General features: G+C 48.3%; 1 protein-coding gene across 3 annotated transcripts; it reads right to left on the bottom strand.

Moving 5' to 3' along the window:
* Positions 1-374: 374 nt before the first annotated feature.
* On the bottom strand, positions 375-9600 carry ZBTB32 (zinc finger and BTB domain containing 32). 3 transcript variants are annotated; one of them, XM_033128470.1, is made up of 6 exons: positions 9463-9600; positions 2486-3468; positions 2159-2232; positions 1985-2050; positions 1691-1861; positions 375-1508 (listed from the first exon to the last, which is right to left on the bottom strand). In XM_033128470.1, exons 2-6 carry the CDS (start codon positions 3367-3369, stop codon positions 1252-1254), a joined length of 1452 nt encoding a protein of 483 aa, XP_032984361.1. In that variant the 5' UTR covers positions 3370-3468; positions 9463-9600; the 3' UTR covers positions 375-1251. The 3 variants fall into 3 exon arrangements, with proteins under 3 accessions (XP_032984361.1, XP_032984360.1, XP_032984362.1); XM_033128469.1 differs by lacking the exon at positions 9463-9600 and adding an exon at positions 4550-4610; XM_033128471.1 differs by lacking the exon at positions 9463-9600 and having other exon boundaries at positions 3319-3466.
* Between the last annotated feature and the right edge of the window lie 11256 nt (positions 9601-20856).

Below are 20856 nucleotides of genomic sequence, written 5' to 3'. Positions count from 1 at the left end.
GGAAAGTAGGGGCGGGGCGGCTGCGGCTCACGACAACAAGCAGCGCCGCCGCGGGGCTGGCGGGAGCCGGGGGCTGGGCTGGTCACGCGCGGGGCACCACGGGAGCGGGAGTCCGAGGCCCGCCGGCCGTCACCCTAGACCGCGCCTGAAAAGCATAGACCTCGCGTCGCGGCCGGAGAGGGGTGAGGCGCAGGGGCCTCCGGGAAATGTAGTCCGGACGCTTCGCTTCTTCCGCCGTGAGCTAGGGCCGCGAGAGCTGGGGCTGTGGGGTCCGGGCTGGACCCAGAAAGGAGGCCATCTCCCGGGCGTCCGGGAGGTGTGATTCTCGCTCCACACTGTTCCTATCGTTCTTGTCTAGGCCATCGGCCCGCATGAACTACCACTCCCAGTGTGCGGGGGCCTTTGGATCCTGAGAACCCCGGAGACACTGGGTAATAGAGTTCGCGACTTCAGGAGGTGTGGGCTGGGCAAGGGGCGGCGGCCAAGGGTTAGTCTCAGTTCGAGGTCCCACACAGCCACCTTTCCGTACGGCGTGGAAGAAAAATGCCGCAGAAGCCGCGGCCCTGCGGCCCTTTTGCTCAACGAGAGGAGGCGGGTGACCGAGAGCAGGGCGGAGCACGAGTTGCTCTCGAGCCCCGGGCCCCCAGACTCAGACTCCGCACGCCTTTGCTTGCTGTGGCAGGGACAGTAACTTGGGTTTTCACAGCCCACCCACACAGGGCTTGCTGCTAAGTCTGCCTGGACACCCAGCCCTCGCGGCCCGCTACCGCCGGGGGAGAACAGGGAGGCCCGGGAGATGGAGAAGGTGGCCGCCGCGCTGAAGAGCAGGCCCAGGGCCACCAGGGGCCGCTACAGGACTAGCGGCCAGGCTGCGGCTCTGCACCCCTACCCCCCGCTACAGACTGAAGTCTGGGCTCGGCTTTTCTTTTCCTGAGGAAGGCACAGGAAACGCTTTATTTTGGTGATGAAATCAACAGTCCCCACACAGTTAACCTGCACTTGTGCAAACTTCACGGCCCCGACCCCACACGGGATCGCTGGCCTAGGCTTCTGCGGCCCGCGGTCATCTGGGAAAGAGCTTTCAGCGCTCTTCCTGCGGCGCTTCATAGAGGCGAATTTGCTAGGCAGCTGAAGCCGCGGCGCCGGTTCAGAAGCCTAGCCAGCCCGCCTGCTGGTCTTTCATCATTTAATTCTTTCATTCTTTGGCTGAAGCCAAATAAACTACCGACGTCTCGTCAGGTGGAAGGGGGGCTACAGGGGAGAGGTCGAGGCCCGGGATGGCCTCGAGGAGGAGGAGTAGAGGAAGGTGGAACGAATGGTCCATCCGGGCGGGAGCTGGCTAGGTGAGTGGCCGCGCATGTGCGCCTGCATGGAGGCCAGGCTGGAGCACCCCGCGCTGCACAGAGGGCAGCGGTAGGGTGCGGCCCCGTGTGTCCGCAGGTGCTTGGTCATAGCAGAGAAGTCTCGGGAGCGCTGGGGACAGAGGCTACAGGAGAAGGGCTTCTCTCCTAGGGAGGGTAGAGGGTAAGGCTGGTGAAGTAAAGAAGGGGGCGAAGGCTGGCCTAGGGGTAGATTGGCACGACTGGGCAAGGGAGTTGTGCGAGAACCTGGCACACAGAGAGGGACTTAGGGGCGGGCAGACCGGTGCTCGGAGAGAAGCAGACAATTTACACATGCCGGACGCCCATACCTGTGTGGACTCGGTAGTGTGTTTCCATCTGATGTTTGAGTGAAAACCTCTTTCCACATACAGAACAAGAATAGGGCTTTGGCCTAGACGGAGCAGGAGGAGCCAGGGGAGGATGTTGGCGTGATGGGTGGCCTGCTGTGCCCCTGTGACCCACACAGGTTGCAAGTGCACCTGTGGGGACAGAGAAGGCGAAGGAGGGCAGGGCTGGGAATCCCAGAGCCGGATCACTGGAACACCCAGGCAAGACATCATGCTACAGTGGGGCTGAGGCAAGAGCACCCTCACCATACTCACCTGTGTGCCTCTGATCAGACTCTTCTGTCTCAGGGCTGAGCTGTGTGGGGCCCTGGGGGAGGGAACCTGGAGGGAGCATAGTGAAGTAGGGGTCCTGCTCAGGTTGGACTCCTGCGGTTCCAGCCCCAGCAGAGACCATGTTACAGGGTTCATGCGGGACAGTGAGGGGCTTACCTGGGGTAGGGCTGGAGGAGGCCAACTGGTTCTGGCTCCAGAGCCCTTTGTGGAGGTTCAGGGACAGTGGGATCCTGGGGGTGGGGTGGGAAAGAGTTACAGCCTTGGCAAAACCTGGGATCCTGACCAATCCCTTGCAGGAGGGGGAGGTGTAATAAGTTCTCCAGGGCTGGGCTTTGGCTTCCCCTGTGGTGGGAGCTTCTGGTTCTATCTCCAGCTCAGGAAATGTACAGTAAAGATAAGAGATGTGGTACCCTTCCACCCATCACCACTGCCTCTCCTGAGCCATTCCCTCCCAGCCAGGCTTCCATTAGGCCCTTCACTCACCTCTGGTTCTGAGGCCAGACCTCTTGCCAGGCTGCAGTGATTGGGGTGCTATGGGAGAAGGGGGTGCCATATCTGGGCGGCAACAGCAGGATGCTCCACAGAGCAGGCTGGCCCTCCCCCAACCAAGGGGCCTCAGCCCACCAGGGCCTAGGGGTGATGCTGGTTTGGAGGGAACCTGGTGGGGGAAGGGAGCCAGGGAACTCCCCCAGACTTCCTTCAGAGCCCCCTGGACTCTCCCTCACCCACATGATCACTTCTTGCTTCCCATCTATTCCCGCGTGGCCAACAGGGAATTGGTTGAGTTTCTCCTCTGATCTGATCTGTTCCTTCTGGTCCTCCTGCATTGCCTCTGCCATCTCAGGGCTCTCTCTTGGTGTCCTGTGCTCATGCGCCATCTCATGTTCTTTCCCACCAGCTCTAAGAAACTTATCCGGTCCCTGTTCTCCAAGCCCCCTCACTCCTCTCTCAGAATCCCTTGTGTGTTTCTCTTGCTCCTCCTGAAGTTCCTTCAACCCTGGATTCAGTTCCACCCTAGCCCTGTCCCTTCGAGCCCTCCTGCATGCCTCTTCCAGGGACTGCACCCCTAAGACCCTGGCTGCCTCCTCAAGGGGCTCCAGTTCCCCAGGTTGCAGCTCTATGTTCTCCCCATAAACAAAGTACAGAAGCTGTGCAAAAGTGGAAGGGCTGATTCCTTTCACCAGAGACCAGCGACCCCTGCGGCCCAGCTGCTGACTCACACCTGCCAGCACTAGGCTGTGAGCAGGGAACTCCTGGCTCCCCACGGTAATCAGGGTGTCACATAGTGCTGGCCGGAGCCTGGCTGCTAGCCGTACCAGTCGATCAGAGCCATAGGGGCTGGGCAGTCTTGTCGGGGACACTGGCATTATGCCTTGCCTCGGTACCAATCTCAGAGGTTCTGAGAGAAAGGCCACAGTGTGGGGTCCACGGTGGAAAGAGGAGGGAAGAACAGCATATTTTCAAGCCTGTGGAGGGGAGGGGGGAAAGAGTGAGTTGTTGGTTCTGGATCACAGCTCAGTCCTGAATGGAGCAAGTAAACTAACCTAAAAGAGGACCTCAGGTTATCTAGAACCATAATAGAGGCCAGGGGTGGGGTAGGATGGCAAGACAATGGAAATTAGACCAAATTCAGGACTTAAAGAGCAGGGACCTGGCAGTTAACAATTATATCAAGTAGTGCGTTTAAGACTAGTATAGATGGGTGCTGCCAATGGGAAATCTGACTTAAAGTATAGCAGACATATGCTTTTGCTTCTCCAAGCCCCTTTGCAGAGAAAGACCTCTGAGTAGGCCAGGATCTCCTCATTTCAGACAAGAGAACACCACCAGACCCAGTCAGCCCCGGCAGTTAGGGATGGAGGAAGACAGCTTCATGGGAGAGTTGAGAGAGCTAGCATATCCTCCACACAGGCCCAGCACGCGGAGCTGAGGGGCCTGAGAGGCAGAAAGGTCAGCAAGACGGGTCATAGCTGCAGGAGGGCAGGCTGAAAGGCATTAAACATCTCCGGAGGCTGAAGCTTCTAGAACACATCCTCAGAGAAGGAACGTGAAGGGACCAAAGACTCCCGTCCAGTGAGTTAAGAGAGCAAGTACTGAAGCCACAGGAGAGAAGGCTTTTGACCCAAGGATGGAGAGAAGTTTTGGAGAAGACTGACCCTCAAGGAAGCGAGAGTAAGGGAAATGAGAACTGTAAAGGGAGAGGCTATTTCCTTTCAAGGTGAAGATAAGGAGATAGTTTAATTTTGTTTTTCATTAGCCAAAAGTGAACAATGAAAAGAACCCAACAAGGCAGATTATCACACATCAAAACCACCACATTGGTTTTTAAGAAGAGAACTGGGAACCCAGATACAAAGAGACAGACCCAAGTATCTCAGTTCCCAGCAGGCATATTCCTAGGCGTGGGCTCACCGTGGGTAAGGACCCTTGTTGGAGGGAGGATTACTACTTGGACACTGCAGGAAGAGGGCTACAGTTGGCAGGAACTAGACAGAAAGAGAGGTATAATGAGAGGGAAGACTCAGCTGGGAAGAAGAAACCACTCACCAGTTGTAGCTTCCTCCTGGACACCGCATGTTCTGAACTGCTGTTTGGGCTCCTGCCCCCAACCCCCAGCTAGCCCCGCCCCTGACCTCACAGTCTTCCATTGGGTGTCCCAAGTATCAGTCTGCCAGTGTCCCCCAACGGGGTGTGGTTTTATACCGCTGGCTGTGCTTCATCCTTCTAGGAGCGACTACCCCCTCTACTTCCAGAAACCACACATCCTGCCTCCTATCCTCCTGTCTCCTTATTTCATTTGTGAACTTCTAGAGCCAAAGAAGTGCACCTGAGGCAACAAGAACTTTGAACTAATCAGACCTGCATTTGAGTCTCATCTGTGCCATTTACTAGTTGAGTCACTTTGAGCAAGTCATCTTTCTGTGCCTCAGTTACCTCATCCATGAAATAGGGATAACCTCTGCTTATCTCATTTGGAGGTATAGTTGAAAATGAAATGATAAATATGACAGTGGTTTTTCAGTACATAGTATCATTCAAATATTATTAGTTCTGTTTCTTAGAGGTGTCAGTAGAGCTCTAGCAGCTGGAAGCTGTTTCTACTATCAGAAATGAAAATGACTGAAACATCTGAATTCCAAGGACAGAGTAAAAGAGGGCCAAAAGCATGTCTAACTTGGTACTAGGAAGCCTTGACTGCTATGTGGGAATGACCACTGGCATCTGGGTCACCACTGGGGACTGGGTGTGTGAGTGACTCAGATCCTCCCATCAAGCTCTGGAGGGGGCAACCCCAGGAAGGGCCTGCGGTGGTCTTCGAAAAGAAAAACTCCTTTTCTTGGGTTGATGACAAATGACATTTCTCTGAAATCAGGACTCCGGGGTTTCTTTCACTTCCTGCCCAAAGGGTCAAGGTCCTCGGAAATTTCCCCTCTTTTCACACTTTAGCACTTAAACCGGGGGAAAGGATGAGGTCTGACAAACTCAAATTTCTTTTTCTGTTTCTTATTCCATTATCCCTCATCCTGTGGCAAATTTTCATTAATTCAACAAGTGATAAATCACTTATGATATGTGCCTGGCATATCATATATGCCCAATAAGTAACGAAGATAAACAAGTCAGGCATTGGTAGGCTGCTCTGGCGACAGGACATAGTCTGGTTCCCCCCAGGCTTCTTGTTTAGATCGTGGTCCCCTCCTAGACTCAAATATTATGTCTCTAAACCCATGTTTTTTTCTTTGGCTCCAGAACCCCCAAATGTTCAGCCTTCTAGTCTCTCTCTCTTCAGACCCAGCATGCCTTCCCTTTACCTTTCATTCTAGCTTGGGTGCAGGCAGATGTTACCCCTTCCTAGGTCAGACAGGGTGTGCCAATGGGTGGGGCTGGTGGAGGGGCAATAATAGGGTGGGGAGAGGGGAAGATGAGTCAGAGTGAAAGGGAAAATGCAAATGAGCAAGTTGTATTCATTTGCTACTCTGAAATGTTTTCCATTTCTTAGCGTTCTAACTCCTCACACCACCACACCCAGGGACGCATTAGACACGCATATAAAAGTCACTTGGCCTGGACACATAAAAGCACCAATCCCTGATATGTATACAGAGGGAAACATCCTCCAACACAGTAATACACAATCCCTGAAGATATGGAATATGTGGGGAAAGCCACGAGGGAGACATCCCCAAGTGTAGAGGGAAAGGTACAGGGGTCTGGAATATGACATCACCATCTAGTGGAGTGTAGTCCCCCTTACCGCCCAGCCCTATATCATGTTTCTGTGACTCAGCGCCCCCACAGGTGTGATTTGCTCATTGATGACCAAGAGAGTTGCAGACTGTGCTCAAAGGGCAGCATCTTCTGTAAGCCAAATGTAGTTGACAGGAAGTGTCAATGGGCTTTTAGGAAATCTAAAAGGGATCGAAAGGAGCAAGGGGACTCCCCATTCAGTGAACAAAAGCCCCCAAGAATGGGAAACCCCATCTTGCCTCCCACTTGGTGTTTACCTCACCTAAGGATATCCCTTTAGAGGTCGCCTCCTTAGAGGTATCTCTAGGGCCCTCTACACCTCAGCCTTTAGGTTGGTGACTCTCTAGGCTCTTCTCTCTCCCTGCGTTCTTGACTGCACAGCCCAAGTCATCTGCTTGCTCTGAGTGAGCACTGACAGCCGATGCAAATAGCTCTTTGATTTGGAAGGACAGGGGCATCGCTGTTTCTATTCTTGAAAGGTCTGCCCTCGCCAGTCTCAGAAACCTTGTCCACCTTCCACTTCCCAGGCTGACTCAGTACAGGCAGAGCCAGAAAACTGCAGGTTATGAGGATGCAAGCCAGCATCTTGGGAGAGGGTAGAGTGCATAGGAGAAATTAGATAGGACATCATTGGAAGAGAAATATGTGGGAAAAGGAGGTATGACTTTTGCCTCTCAGTCCTTTATAATACTAAATAAATTTGAAATCTGGTAATTTTTATTCTTACTGATAAGCTTGACCAAGAGCCCCTACAGACACAACCCAGCTTGATATGAAAATATCAACACAGCAATACAAGTATGGATTCTCTTCAAGTATAATTAAAATTAAACCATCAGAATAGGCCAATTAGAGGAATGGTTATTTGTTTTATGAAAAATATTCTCCCTTTATCTCACTTATTTTAACTATTGAGTATCTCCAAAGTCAAGTTAAGCAAGACTCAATTTAGAAAAATTCTATGAACTTTTCACTCTTCCCAGGAACACCTCTCTTTATGCAAATTAAGGTGGTTAACCCCCCACACACACTCACACACACATAGCATTTTCTAAAGAATAAGACCCGTTATCCAAATCATACATAAACTTTCAAATGTTCACTCTTTCTGGTTAAGTATAATACATCCAAAACATACCAGAGAAGAGACATCACAGAGGGAATTCATTTCCTTCTTCATTTAAATCTATGTTCTGCATAACCCAAAACCAGATACAGCGAGATGAGCTGAATCTGGTCATAGAGACCCCATCATAACACACCTTTTGTGGAGTAAGTGGAAAAATAACGACTAGAAGTCGAAAAACTTAGGTTTCACTACATCCTCACAGTGAAGGGCCTTTTTCTTCAGCCCTAATATGGGGCTAACTCTTCCTCAACTTCCTCACAGGGCCTGTTTTCAAGACAAGTACTGAATACCAGTACTGCCTTAAACCCAGGAAGAGGGCCTGACTCTGACATCCTCTGGCTGTGTCCCTTCCCGTGGGCTGAGGAGTGCAAGGTCATCTAGGAAGTACCCACCTGGAACCTGAGCCGCCCAATTGCAGACCATGCTCTGGGAACTCAGAACTCTGGACCTCCCAGCCCAAATGGCCCACTTCCAGGATCTACATGGTCCTCAACCCCAGATCTATATTCATGACAGTGGGCTGTGGGACTCATGTAACAGCCTAGGCCCTGACTGTGTGTTAGGGGCATGGAAACAGGTTGGACATGCCAGCTAATATGTGAGATACTTTGAAGTGTGCATCAACACCAGGGGTGGGAAGAAAAAGGTGAATCTCCATTTCTAGTCATGCCCAGGCCCCATAAATAATATGGGAGCCTGCTTTATTTCAATACTTCTTAACATCTTAGGGGGTCACCATTCCTTTGAAAATGTAAGCCATGGAATTAACTCCTTACATCGGAAAATTGTAGACTTTTATGACATTTTGCATATGAATGACAGGGGATTCACAGACTGCTCTGAAGCCCGTTATTGAACAGGTCAAATACTCCTGGATTGTCCTTTGACTGCTTTTGCCCCGTACTCCCCAAATCCAACATGCATGAAATTTTATGATTTCCAAGAGTTCACAGACCTTTGAAATCCACTTGTAGACCACCCTTTTGCATTCCCCACTCTTGGTTTAAGAACTCCAAGTATACATGAAAGCACTCTGAAAGCTTTAATAACACGTAGAGCGGGAAAGGCTGAGTGAATATAGATTTCAACACCCTGCCCCGTAAGTATAAAAAGATCTTTGGTAAAGACAACATGGGTGGTTTCCTTAACAGTAGGATATCTCACACATCTCTTCCTGTGCTCAGGTATGATATCCATCTTACTCATGCACCTGCCCCCTGCTTATAGCCTGATGTCTTCTGAGAGTGACCAGAAAGGGTGTGGGAAAGAGGTGAGGACAGGAACTGAAAGGCCCCAGACATGACCCAATCCTGGTTCTATCTAGAGCCACCACAAGGCAATAATACTTCATGGAAGGCAAACAACTTGGCTGGGGTTTGGAGACTCCCCACGCCCTAGAATCTTCAGAAGACCACGAGACTAACCTTCGGGCCACATGGTACAACCTGGACCCAATACTGGAAAATCTGCCAAGAGCACCTCAACTCAGAGTCCAAAGACCCCTAAAAGCCTTGCAGCCTCATGTTCCCAGCACAGCCTGGATGCAATGACCCTTGACAACTTCTCTTTGGGCTTTTGACCTCATCAGTGCTCACTCTCAGCCCAGGTTGCATTCAAAGATGCCAGAAACCTCTCAAATGCCCACTAGTTTAATCTCTTGGCCAGTAATTCCCAATAACCTCTGAAGAATCACAAGTCTCTCCTTCCAGTCGCCAGATCTAGGCTTAGTCCAGAGATCCCAGACAACCTCTCACAGTTCAGAGGCCATACCTCATTGCCAATGACCCCACGCAGGGCTCCAAGGGCTTCCAACTGCCCTACAACACACTTCCAACTCAGGCTGGCTTAGGGACCATGTACCAACTCATAGGACATGCTGGCCAGGCCTCTGCCCAGCCTGGGCCCAAAGTTGTTCAGGAGGCCCCATTTCCAGCCTTTCCAGGGCAGAGAGAGTTCCCAAGGGTCTAAAGCTCTCAGCCCTCATTTCCCAACCCTCACAGCCACCAGTCAAGCCCCCCATACCCCAGCTTTGCTTGGGCCAGGCCCAAGCCTGAAGAAGAGTAAGAAAAACCACGGCACTCACCAACTCAGACCGTGTTCCTCTCCCCACTCAGCCTCACATACACTAAGGGCGGCACAAGCCCAAGTGGCGGTTAGAAAATGGGGAGCGGCGCTAGGCCAGGAACGCGATGCCCAGGCGCGTGCACAGCTCGCTTTTCGCGCCTGGATCCCAAGGCAGATACCGATTGGCTGCGGCGCTGGCGGCACACTCTTTCCTGGCTCCTGCCTGGTGAGCGTGCTCAACTGACTGAGAGGCACCTAGGACAGCTCCACTGCCTCGCGCCCACCGATGATTGGTTGAGGAACTCGCGCCTGCCCTTGTGCTGTGGCGGGGCAGGGCCTTGAGTCTGATTGGTCTGTGGACTGATGCTGGAGGCCTCTAACTGACACCTCGTACTCCAACCTAACTCCAATGCTGATTGGCTGCGCAGTTTGCCTTCTCTCACCCTTTCTATGATGAGACTGAGACTCGAACCTCCTCCACCTGAATAGCCTTGGAGGCTCCCCCGACAAGAGCTCAGGGATACCACCAATTTCTTGCCTTTGAGTAGCTCTCGTTGCAAACCCTTTCACCTTTCTCTCAACCCCTTACATATCTGTGGAGATGTGCGTGATTAGCTGAAAGGCCCTCAAGAGCCACCAGGCTTCATGTGCCTCAGGGCAGCTCGCCTTTCTCACCTCCTGCCCTGCCCCACCACTGATTGGTTGCAGAACGCACCCTGCCTTACCCGGAAGTATTCGGGGACAGGAAAGACGCAAGAGGGGGCAGTGCCTTGACCCAGGAATGGTCCAGATATTCGCGCTTCAAATGCTCATTGACACCTCGACTGTCAGTTGAGCCAGGATCAACTGAGTACTTCGTGTACCAGACCCCCACTACGCTGTATAGAAAATGGCCTATTGCGCTGCCCCGCCATTAGTTGGCCTGGGCTTAGATCCCGGCCAGCAGGCTTTTTGCCTAGGCAGGAATTTGGGCTGACACACCGCGAGCTCGCACCGCGCGAATCTACGAGGGCCACCTGCCTCTCCTCCCACCAGCCCGACTGCGGTTGCACCGCTGATTGGCTGGCCCCACTCTTCTCAGCAGCTTAGCCTTGTGTTCGCGCTTGGACGTATCCAATGAGGAGCAATGGCGCTTTAAGAAGGCGGGCATAGCGTAACCGCTTCCACTTCTGATTGGTCCCGAGGCTTGCAGCTTCGCTTTTAATTGATCAGAGGGCCGGGAGGCGGGAGCCCAACCCAACGGTTTCAAGCGGTTAGGGTTCTGTCCCTGCGCTTCTGTTCAGCTCCCGGGCTCTGCGGAGTGTTGTCTGTCTCTTCCTTCCTTGCGACTCGCTGAGGACCTATAGGTTGGGAGGCGAAGGTGGGGGTTGGCCCAGGAGAACCCTCTTGGAGAGGTCGTGACGCAGAGGAGCCTGGGACGAATAGATGGAGCTGAAACGGGAGGGAGACTGCCTAAGGCGAGTGTCCGGTCCGCGGGAGCAAACCCCTTAAAAAGTAGGGGAAAAACAGGCGCTGTAGCTGTAGCAACAGCAGCTTCCGCTTACTGAGCCCTTTCCGTGTACCACGCACGCTTTGTGCGTCATCTTATTGACTTTTGCTAAGTAACCCTGTGAGGGAGCTGATTACTATGCTGGGTTATCCTCAGAGGTCCGCGGCAAAGTCACTCGTCTCAGGTCCCGCGGTGAATATGGGCGTTGCTGGGACTCCGACCTTGTTCTGGTGAGTCCAGCATTCAAGGTAGCCTACAGTTAAGTAGGGTTGATCTTGTAGATGTGGGATGGTGTCTGATGTGGTCACGTTGGCCCTGGATTACTTCATCTACAAATGAGGGTTTTTGGGGGGTTTTTGATTTTTGTTTTGGACTTAAATCTGATCCTGAAGGCTCCAGCACTTAGCGCATATTTGCAGTTCCTCAGTTTGGCAAATGCATTTGCATTCTAGAAAAGGATATTTTAAAAATCACCTTCATGATGGGTATCTTTGCCACTTTTACCGAACCAGGCCAGTTTGAAGTGCTTTGCATGCATCATTTGATTGAATTCTCATAACAAGCTCTATGCGATACTTACTGTTTTTATTCTCACTTCACAGATAAGCAAATTGAAACTGAAAGAAGATAATTGATTTCCCTAAGATTTCACCAGAAATAATTGCAAGAGCAGATTTGAACTAGGCCTGTTGCAGTCTGACTCCAGAATCTAAGCTCCTAACCATTGGGTACACTGTCTCCCATCCTAACAGCTACAGTGTCCACAGAGTCTGCACACATGGTCCTAGGGAATCCTCAGCTGCCCTAGGAAGAGGAATAATGACAAAACCCATTAGAACAGACAACCAAGGTGCATGGAGCTGAAGACACTCAGTCACATAGCTAGTCCTTGGCAGAGCAAGGAATAGAATAATATATAACCTTCTAATTCAAACCCACATTCTTAATTACTCCCCACACTGCTCCTTTCCTATTTAACAGATGAAGAAAGTGAGACCCTAGGAGAAATCAAAGCTGGAATTCAGACCCAGGTCTATCAGACCCAAGAGATTATCCCTTGAACTAGACTGCCGCTAGGAAGTACTTGTCTAGTAGATCCTGGGTTGGATCCGGTGAGGGGTTCTCTCACCCAGCCAGCCTTGTCTGTAAACAATGAATTCATCTGGTCCTAACGTTGGCCTTAAAGGTGGTTGCGAGTGTATTTCACAGCCTCAGGACCATTGGAGGCTTCTCATTGAGAAGCCCTAGTCATAATTGCTGCCATTTATGGAACACTTTTTATGGGCGAGGCAAGGTGGAAAGCATTCTGCGTCATCTATGCATCATCTCACTGAATCTCTGTAATAATTCTAGGACATAGGTATTGTTATTGTCCCCATTTTACACATGAGGAAACTGAGACCCAGGGAGGGATGGAATATTCCTTTGTGTACAGAGCTAGTAAATGGTGGAAACTGGATGGGAACCCAGAGAGCCTTACTCTAGAGCCCTGAAATCCAGCTACCCAGCATGTGCAGGCATGAGAAGATGGAGTAAGGGACCCTGAGCTCTGGCAAGGTGGAGTAGGAAGGGTTGTTGGCTTCATTCTGGGGGTTGGATTAGGAGAATCAAATGTCTGAGAAGACTAGAGAAATAACTATAACTTACTGAGCAACTACCCCGTGCCAGACCCTATGTTAACTAAGTTTTAATATACATCAAGTAGCAGAGATCCTTGTGGCTAAGAAGCTGGACACTGGATCTAAATTGCCTGGGTTCATATCCTGGCCCTGCTATTTACTAGTTGTGAGACCTTTGGCAAGTTACTTAATCTCTCTTGGCCTCAATTTTCTCATCTGTAAAATGGGGATAATGATAGTAAATCCCTGTCAGGACTGTTGAGAGGGTTAAATAAATTAATAGAACAGTAGAACCCGGATGGGAACCCAGAATGCGTTACTCTTCTCTTCCCCAAAGCCCTAAAACTGAGTTGCTTCCTCAGAGTCACCATCACCTGCCTTGACTCTCATGTAGGCACTGAAAATTAGGCTAGATATTTGCCGTGGGACAAGTGTGCTCCCAAAAGAGGTATAGCAAGTGCAAAGGCCCTGAGACAGAAGTGAGGAACATGTTTGAGGAACAGCAAGAAGTCTGGCTGGAGCCAAGCAGATGACTAAGGTTCAGGAGCTCACCTCAACTGCACAAGTGTTCATAACAGACATAAAAATGATCCTATAACTTTTCAGAGCATAAAGGACTTTCTCCAAGCTTTGATCTCTGGATAAACCCAAGGCCATGATTACTTTTGAGGCTCATAAAACTTAGAACTCAGGGCTTATTGCTCTGCATTCAGGGTTCATGTGTAAGAGTCAGGAGACTTGCATTTACTCAAATATTTATTAAACTTTGTCAGCATATGCCATCTGTGCTGAGCCCTGGAGAAGACTAGCCCCTTTGAAATCTTTAAATTCAAAGATTTAACCTTCTAGAAAGAAATTATATCCTTCCAGAACCAAGTGTAAAGTATAGCAACTGAAACCCAGAAAGGACACTTAAGGCGGGGCGAGGAAGGGAAAAGGGTAAGAGAAGACTTTCTCTATTTTTGGAGTACTTACTATGTGCTACACATGTTCCTTGGTACAGAGTATATAATGGCAAACAAGAAGAGACCATTAGTCCACTGTGGCTGACAGAACAAAACACTGCTGACGGGGTGATTTTAACAACAGAAATTACTTTCTCACAGTTCTGGAGACTGGAAGTCCAAGATGAAAGTGCTGGTGGGGTCGATTTCTCCTGAGGCCCCTCTCCTTGGCTTGCAGATGGCTGCCTTCTCACCGTGTCCTCACATGGCCTTTCCTCTGCGCATGCAGCTCCTGGTGTCTCTTGTTCTTTTTATAGAGTGCTACATACTGAATGTTTGTTCCTGCCTCCAAAAACATCCATATGTTGAGATCCTCCAATGTGATGTGTGGGGGTGTGATCCTCCACACCCCCAATGTGATGGTATTAGGAGATAGGACCTTTGGGTGGTGATTAGGTCACAAGGGTGGAGCCCTCATGAATGGGATTAGTGCCCTTAGAAAAGAAGCCCCAGACAACTCCCTTACCCCTTATACCATGCGATGTTACAGAGAGAAGACAGCCATCGATGAACCAGAAAGCAGGCCCTCACCAGATCCCATATCTGCTAGAGCCTTGATCTTGGATTTCTCAGCCTTCAGCACTGTGTGCAATAAATTTCTGTTGTTCATAAGACACCAAGTCTATGGTGGTCTATTATGGCAGGCCAAACAGACTAAGACATGAGGACACCAGTCTTCCTGGATTAGGACCCTACCCTTATGACTTCATTCAACTTTAATTTCTTCCTTAATGGCCCTGTCTCCAGATACAGTCACATTGAAGGTTAGAACTTCAATATATTAATGGGGGGGGCACAATTCAGTCCATAACAGTGAAAATCTACCATTGAGGGGCTCACAGTCTGTTGGGGAGACGCATATCATTTACTTCAGAGGGAGAGAGCAGAGCAGAATGGTTAAGATGTCAGATCTGACAGGGTTTAGGTCATACCTGTACCACTGACCAACTGTGTGACTCTGAGCAACTTTCTTTAACTTTCTGTGCCTTGAGAGAATCAAATGAGCAGTCACCCACGAAGTTCTTAGAAAAGCCCCAGCACAGTGATCATTAAATGTTGGCTATTGTTATTAATTGCAAGTAAAATTAAAACTGCACTAAGTAGTATGAAGAAAAACCACAAGATAGATACTTTAAGAAAGTAAAACAGGACTCTGACCTAGCCAGGGTTTTCAAGGACGATTTCCTGAAAGCAGTGATGCTTACACTTCAGCTCTGAAGGATTAATACTCACTAACCAGACTAGGGATTGGAGAGCCTTCCGGGTAGTAGAAAAGCAGGTCCTAGAGCTCTAGGGCAGGAGGAAGCATGGCCTGGAGTTTCAATGTCAATGGAACAGACAGAGCAAAACAAGTGGAAGCAGGGCAGAGCTGCTGGTGGTTGGCAGGACCTGGCTTATAGGCCATGCTCAGGACTGCTGGCATTCTCCTCTGAGCCATGCAAAGTCACAGAAAGAAGTGTTTATTTTTTTTTTTTACAGAGAACAGTTTAATGAACCTCTATGTACCTATCATCTAGTTGCTTCAGTTCTCAACATTCTGCCTGATTTCATCAATACTCCTTCATTTAAAAAAATTGTTTTTCTCCATAAACACATTCTACTTAATGAAAGCTATTAGGGCAAAAATCTCTTAAGAAGGGGAAACATAATAAAGGTACTTTATTATTAGGCTATAATACGATCAATAGATACAATGTTTGGACTTGCAGTTTGATCTGTTGTATATTAACTTTGTGTCCTGAAATCTTGCTATAATTGCTTATTAGTTCCAGGAGTTTTTTCTTTTTATTGATTCTTTTGGATTTTCTACATGGACAATTATGTCATCTATAAAAAAGAGTTTTATTCCTTCCTTCTCTATCGGTATACCTTTAATTTCCTTTTCTTCCCTTATTGCATTAGCTAGGACTTCCAGAATGGTGTTGAAAAGAAGTGGTGAGATGGGTCATCCTTGGCAATTTGATCTTAGGTGTTCTTTTGGTATAGCAAGAAGAACTTGAACACTAGGGACATTCCTTTAATTATGTGTCCAACAGTACTGAAGTAGAACTCCAAAAACAGAATTTTCTTAACCTTTTACCTTTTCTACTTTATTTCTTTCCATTCCAGTGCCCATGGCAACTGAGAAGACATCTAAGAGGCATCTAAGCAATTCTTCATGTCTTTAATGTCTCCTACTTGGTTTTTTTTTTTCTTTTTTTCTTTATTTTATTTTTTAATTTATTGGGGTTACACTTGTTAGTAAAATTACATAGATTTCAGGTGTGCAATTCTGTATCACATCATCCATAAATCATACTGTGTGTTCACCACCCAGAGTCAGCTCCCCTTCCATCACCATACATTTGATCCCCCTCACCCTCATCCCCCACCCCCCAACCCCCTTACCCTCTGGTAACCACCAAATTACGTTCCCCAGATTAATTTTCAAACCCATGGCCATTTTGTGGTCACCAACTGCCCTCCAATCCCCTCCCCCTCCCCCCCTCCTACTTGGTTTTTGAAACATGAATTTACTTAAAGCACTGTTCCCTTAATCTTCTGTGATTCTTGACATTTGGAAAAAGGCACCTATTCTTAGGACAGCTCTTTGGTGACCGGAGGAAAGGCTCAAAGTCCAGGCTGTTGTTAGCACCAACTGCTTCCCATCTGGCTTTGTCCTGGGAACTGCAGGCCACATGAGGAGATCACAACTATGGAACACTCTCAAATAGGAGCATTTAACTACTTCTGCTGGGGACTGCTGGTGTCTTTTTACCATCCTGGATCCCCTGTGGTAGATGATTTGTTAAAATGGCCTCCATAATTCTCCCTTTTGCACACCTCATACACTGACCCTGGCCCTAGCCATTGACTTGTTTTGACCAATGGGACAATAGCAAATGTGACAAAAGCAGAGACTTAAAAATTGCTTGTACACTTTGGGACTTGTCCTCTCTTACTGCTCTTGGGAACCCGGCAAACACCAGCATGTGAATAAGCTTGGGTAGGCTCCCTGTAGACACATGGCCCAATCAAAGCCAACACCCCAGCCACCTACACTAACTGCCAGCCAGCCATACATGTGAAGGAGCACCCTAGATCAACTGGCCCCCAGCCACCCCTCTGCAGCAGTGTGAGTAAGCCCAGGTGAGAGTAACAGAAGAACTGCCCAGCTCAGCTGAGCCCAAATGGTTCCACAGAATAAGGAGCTAAAAAATATTGTAAGCCATTATTTTGGTGTTAACAAAAGCTAGCTGAGATACCCTGGGCCAGAGGAGTTTCTGGGCAATAAATATCACTTGCCTTGACTTTGGATATAGATCTTGAAAGTTGAAAAATTCCTTCAGTTTCCAGACTTGTTTCCTTAATTTTCTGAATGAATTTTTATGAGATGAACTTTAATACCAGGGATCTTCTTTTGATCATTTTCCATAGCAGGATTGGAAATGGCTCTTCAAAAAGACCATTGTCTCTGTTTTGCATCTTTCTATTTCCTTTTGCAGAAGTCCTGAAAAAACAGTTCAGTGAGAAATCATGATTCTATTTCATGTTTTCAATAGATCTCTTACTTGGGTGAAGTGTCCCTAGCTGGGGCCAGCCCAGTGGCTGAAGTGGTTGGAGCCCCGAGCTCCTAACGCCGTGGTCGCGGGTTAGATGCCCATATGGGCCAGTGAGCTGCGCCCTCTACAGCTAAGATTGTGAAAAACGGTTCTCCCTGGAGCTGGGCTGCGGTGGCTGCCGCAGACTACCGTGAGCAGACTACCGTGAGCGGTCGGCAGCCCGCGCTAGCTGCCGTGAGCTGCTGTGAGCGGCTGACCGAGGACCTGCGACCGACTGCCTCAGCCCCGGAGCGCAAGGCTCATAATACCAGCATGGGCCAGGGAGCTGTGTCCTACACAACTAGACTGAGAAACAACGGCTTGAACAGGAGTGTGTGTGTGTGTGTGTGTGTGTGTGTGTGTGTGTGTGGAGGCAGAAGAAGGAGGGAGAAATTTCACCTCTCCCCCCAAAAAAAGTGTCTCTAGCTAGACTCAAGAGGGTGCTGGAGGTGGCAGGCTGCGATGTGAAGAGTAACAGCCACCTGCTGCTCACAGCGCAGGAGGAACAAGAACAAAGCACTGGAATCTGGAGAAAAGCCCCTAACTCCTGCAATGTCCTTCCAACGCGCTCTACTGACAAGGCCTAACCTTGTGCCAGCTGATAAATGTTGGGTGTTGGAATTAAGAAGCAATAAAATAAATTGATAACGGGCACAGGTGAGCAATGGGGGAGCAATGGGGACCTCTGATATTAATAAAAACGACAGTGATGATAATGGCCAACATTAAATTCTCAGTGCTTTCTGTGTCATTTATCATCAGGAGGAAGGTGGAAGTGGAGAAGGAATAGTCCTTTCTGCCTCTAGGGTCTGTTCACCTGTATAATACTATGACTGATTTAATTTGATGTACAGAGCAGTGTGTCCTTAAGGTTAAAAATATTTGACGGCACTTGTTCTTGAGTTTTGAATCTTTCATTTTTGAAGAACTCAAATACTTTACAAAGTGCTGAGTAGGTGATGGTGATCCAACTTGTTTGCTAAATGAATATTTGTTTAAATCTGTACAGTTTCAGTGTTTACTTATACGATGCGTGTGCATGCTTTCAAATCATTGATTTAAAATGCTTTATGTTATTTGGCTGTTTTTAATAAATGTGAAATTTGTTTTTTAAATAAAAGTTTTTGCTTCCTCCCTCACCTCCTAAAAAATCCACCCTGCTCCGAGTAACCAACTCCTCCCTGCTCCCAGGTGGGGCCATTAGTTGGAGCTGACTCCATCCGTGCTCCTAGGCAGGCACGTGTCCCAGGAGCCGTCAATCAGAGCTCTCCGCAGCGCCCCCACATGGTGATAAGGCTGCACAGCATCCAACCTGGACAATGGGAAACAATCCAGAGAGGCAGCATGTTGCTGCTGGAAACTCACACATCCACTCAGGATGAGGATGTGGTGCTGAAACTCCCTGCTTCCCTTCCCCACTAGTTTTAAAAATTCTTTTATTTTTACATTTTAGTGTTTCCTTAGCACTTTTCTCCTCCTCTAGAAGGTAAGCTTTATAAAGGTAGAGAGTGAGGTCTTGATTTGTTCCCTGCTGAATCCCCAGAACCTAGAACAATGCTTGATGCCCATGATAAACAAGCAATAAATATTACAATGCATGAGTTGATGATATTCACTGAAAAGATAGTCACACTTTTATCACGCAGGACAGGGACAGATGCAACCTGTCTCAACAAAGCTTCTTGGGCCCCCTGGGGCATGAATATCAGTGACATTGTCTGCATAAGATAGGTTTTCACTGGATCTGGAAAATTCAGTTCTTAGAATACTACAGACCGTGAATACCCAGGACTTACACCATGGTTCTGGAAGACTTAATCTAACACTGTAAGCATTTCCATTTAAGGGAGGTTAACTCACACTGGTCTCCTGGTTCTCACCCAGAACTCAGGATTAGCAAGGCCACAGTGCGGAGCCAGCAAGGTCAGTGGCCAGATTTCTTGAAGACTGTTACTGCCTCCAGGTTCCCGCCCTTGTGGGAAGCCCGTTCCCTGCTGTCCGCTCTGTCTCTGACCCAGAAAGAACACTTTCAGCTCAGTGGTGCTGAGGGGACCACAATCAAAATATCCATTTCCTCACAACTTGTTAAACCATTTTGGTTAACATGGTTAAAAACATTTTTGATAAATGAGTGGGCCAGTTGGTAACCCGAACATTTTGTGAGTTGGTTTCTAGTGAATTGCCATTTCCTTACTTTCACTCCATTCCTCAACCCTGTGTAATTTCTAACTCAATTCAAAATGAAGAATTCTGAAATAATGCCATCAGATAAAAATTTTCAAATAATGACATTGCGTACTCTGAAAAAAATCATGATGCAAGTGTGAGTGTAAATTATTTTTTAAATATTCACCAATTGTGAAACTGGATAATCATTCCTGAATTAAGAAAAATTAATCATAAACATAGAACAATTTATAAGAAAGGATGTATCCTGTGCATACACAAACTTCTTTTTTTCCTCCTCTTTAGAGTTCTACAGATAGAGAAACATACAGTTTTTTTTTAAATAATCTTTTTATCTTGGAAAAATTTTAAGTTTACAGAAAAGTTACAAAGATAATACAGAACATTCTTGTATACGCTTCTTCCAATTCCCCCTACCGTTAGCATATACATAGCCAGGGCATGTTTCTAAAAACCAAGAAATTAACATTGGTACAATACCATTAACTGAACTCCAAACGTTGTTCAGATTGCACTAGTTTTTCCACTACTGCGTTGTTTATTCTCTTCCAGGATCCAAACTAGAATTGCATTTAGCATATATTCAATTTAGTGCTTTGCATTTTTCTTAATGAACATCTCTATTTTGGAGATGGCTTCATATAAGCAAATATCAATGTGGTGCCATTTAAACGTAGCTGCACAGTAGTCCATGGTGTCAAACAATGACTTCTATAACTAGTTCCCTTCCGATGTGATTTAGGCTCTTTCTCAGTTATCGCTTTTCAGTTACCCTTTTGCACAGGTCTTTGCACGCACTTGGGAGTGTATATGCAGGATAGATTCCCAGAGGTGGAACCAGTTGAGTCAAAGGGATGTAAAGTTTACATTTTAGTGGATAACCCAACTTGCCTGTATGGAAGTAGTGTAAGCCACCGTGGATGTAGTCAGAGGTACATTCCTGCTTGATTACTATATAACATTATAGTTTATTCTTTCCATTCTGTGATCTCAGATGTGAAAGAAAGATGGGCTCAGTGAAGAAGGAGAGAAAGGTAAGCCTGGGGAGGTAGCAAGGAGACAGGCCACAAGGGCCCTTCAGGGCCTGGCTGAGGAGCTGGATTTTGTGCTGAGGGCACTGGGGAGCCATGGTGGTTTCCAGGCTGTATTGAGCCATGGACAGATGTGGTGACGTAGAGCTGCAGTAGGAACAACTATTGAATGACTGCCTCTCTCTTGGGTAGTCCTGGGAGCCTCATCTGGCCCTCATCTTTTTGCTCCCCTCTCACCTACAGGAGTGGGCCTCTGAGTGGACGGACCAGGGCAGACAAACTTGTCTTGCCAGCTGAGGCCCTCCTTGGCCAGGCCAAACTGCTGCCAGTCCGGCTGAGCTGCACTGTACAGGTATGTGGCCAGATAGAGCCAGAGAGGGCAATGTGACAGAGGTGGAGCCTTGCCTAATTGCTGCCCAGAGGCCAGCTTGACCCCAGCTTGAGCCCAAGACCCCAGCATCTGGCAAGGCCTGATCTGTCTTAACTGCTCAATTAAAGCTTG

The sequence above is a fragment of the Rhinolophus ferrumequinum genome, chromosome 15, assembly GCF_004115265.2.
Source record: "Rhinolophus ferrumequinum isolate MPI-CBG mRhiFer1 chromosome 15, mRhiFer1_v1.p, whole genome shotgun sequence".
In the NCBI taxonomy this organism is placed as follows: domain Eukaryota; kingdom Metazoa; phylum Chordata; class Mammalia; order Chiroptera; family Rhinolophidae; genus Rhinolophus; species Rhinolophus ferrumequinum.
This window is presented reverse-complemented; position numbering and strand designations above follow the sequence as displayed.

Excerpts from the sequence above, each read along its gene's own strand:
- ZBTB32 (XM_033128470.1), bottom strand. The coding sequence starts at position 3,369 with ATGCCAGTGTCCCCGACAAGACTGCCCAGCCCCTATGGCTCTGATCGA. Across the intron at positions 2,233-2,485 it reads GTCTGGCCTCAGAACCAGAG|GATCCCACTGTCCCTGAACC; the intron begins GTGAGTGAAGGG and ends CCCCACCCCCAG. Across the intron at positions 1,862-1,984 it reads GTCTGATCAGAGGCACACAG|GTGCACTTGCAACCTGTGTG; the intron begins GTGAGTATGGTG and ends CTGTCCCCACAG.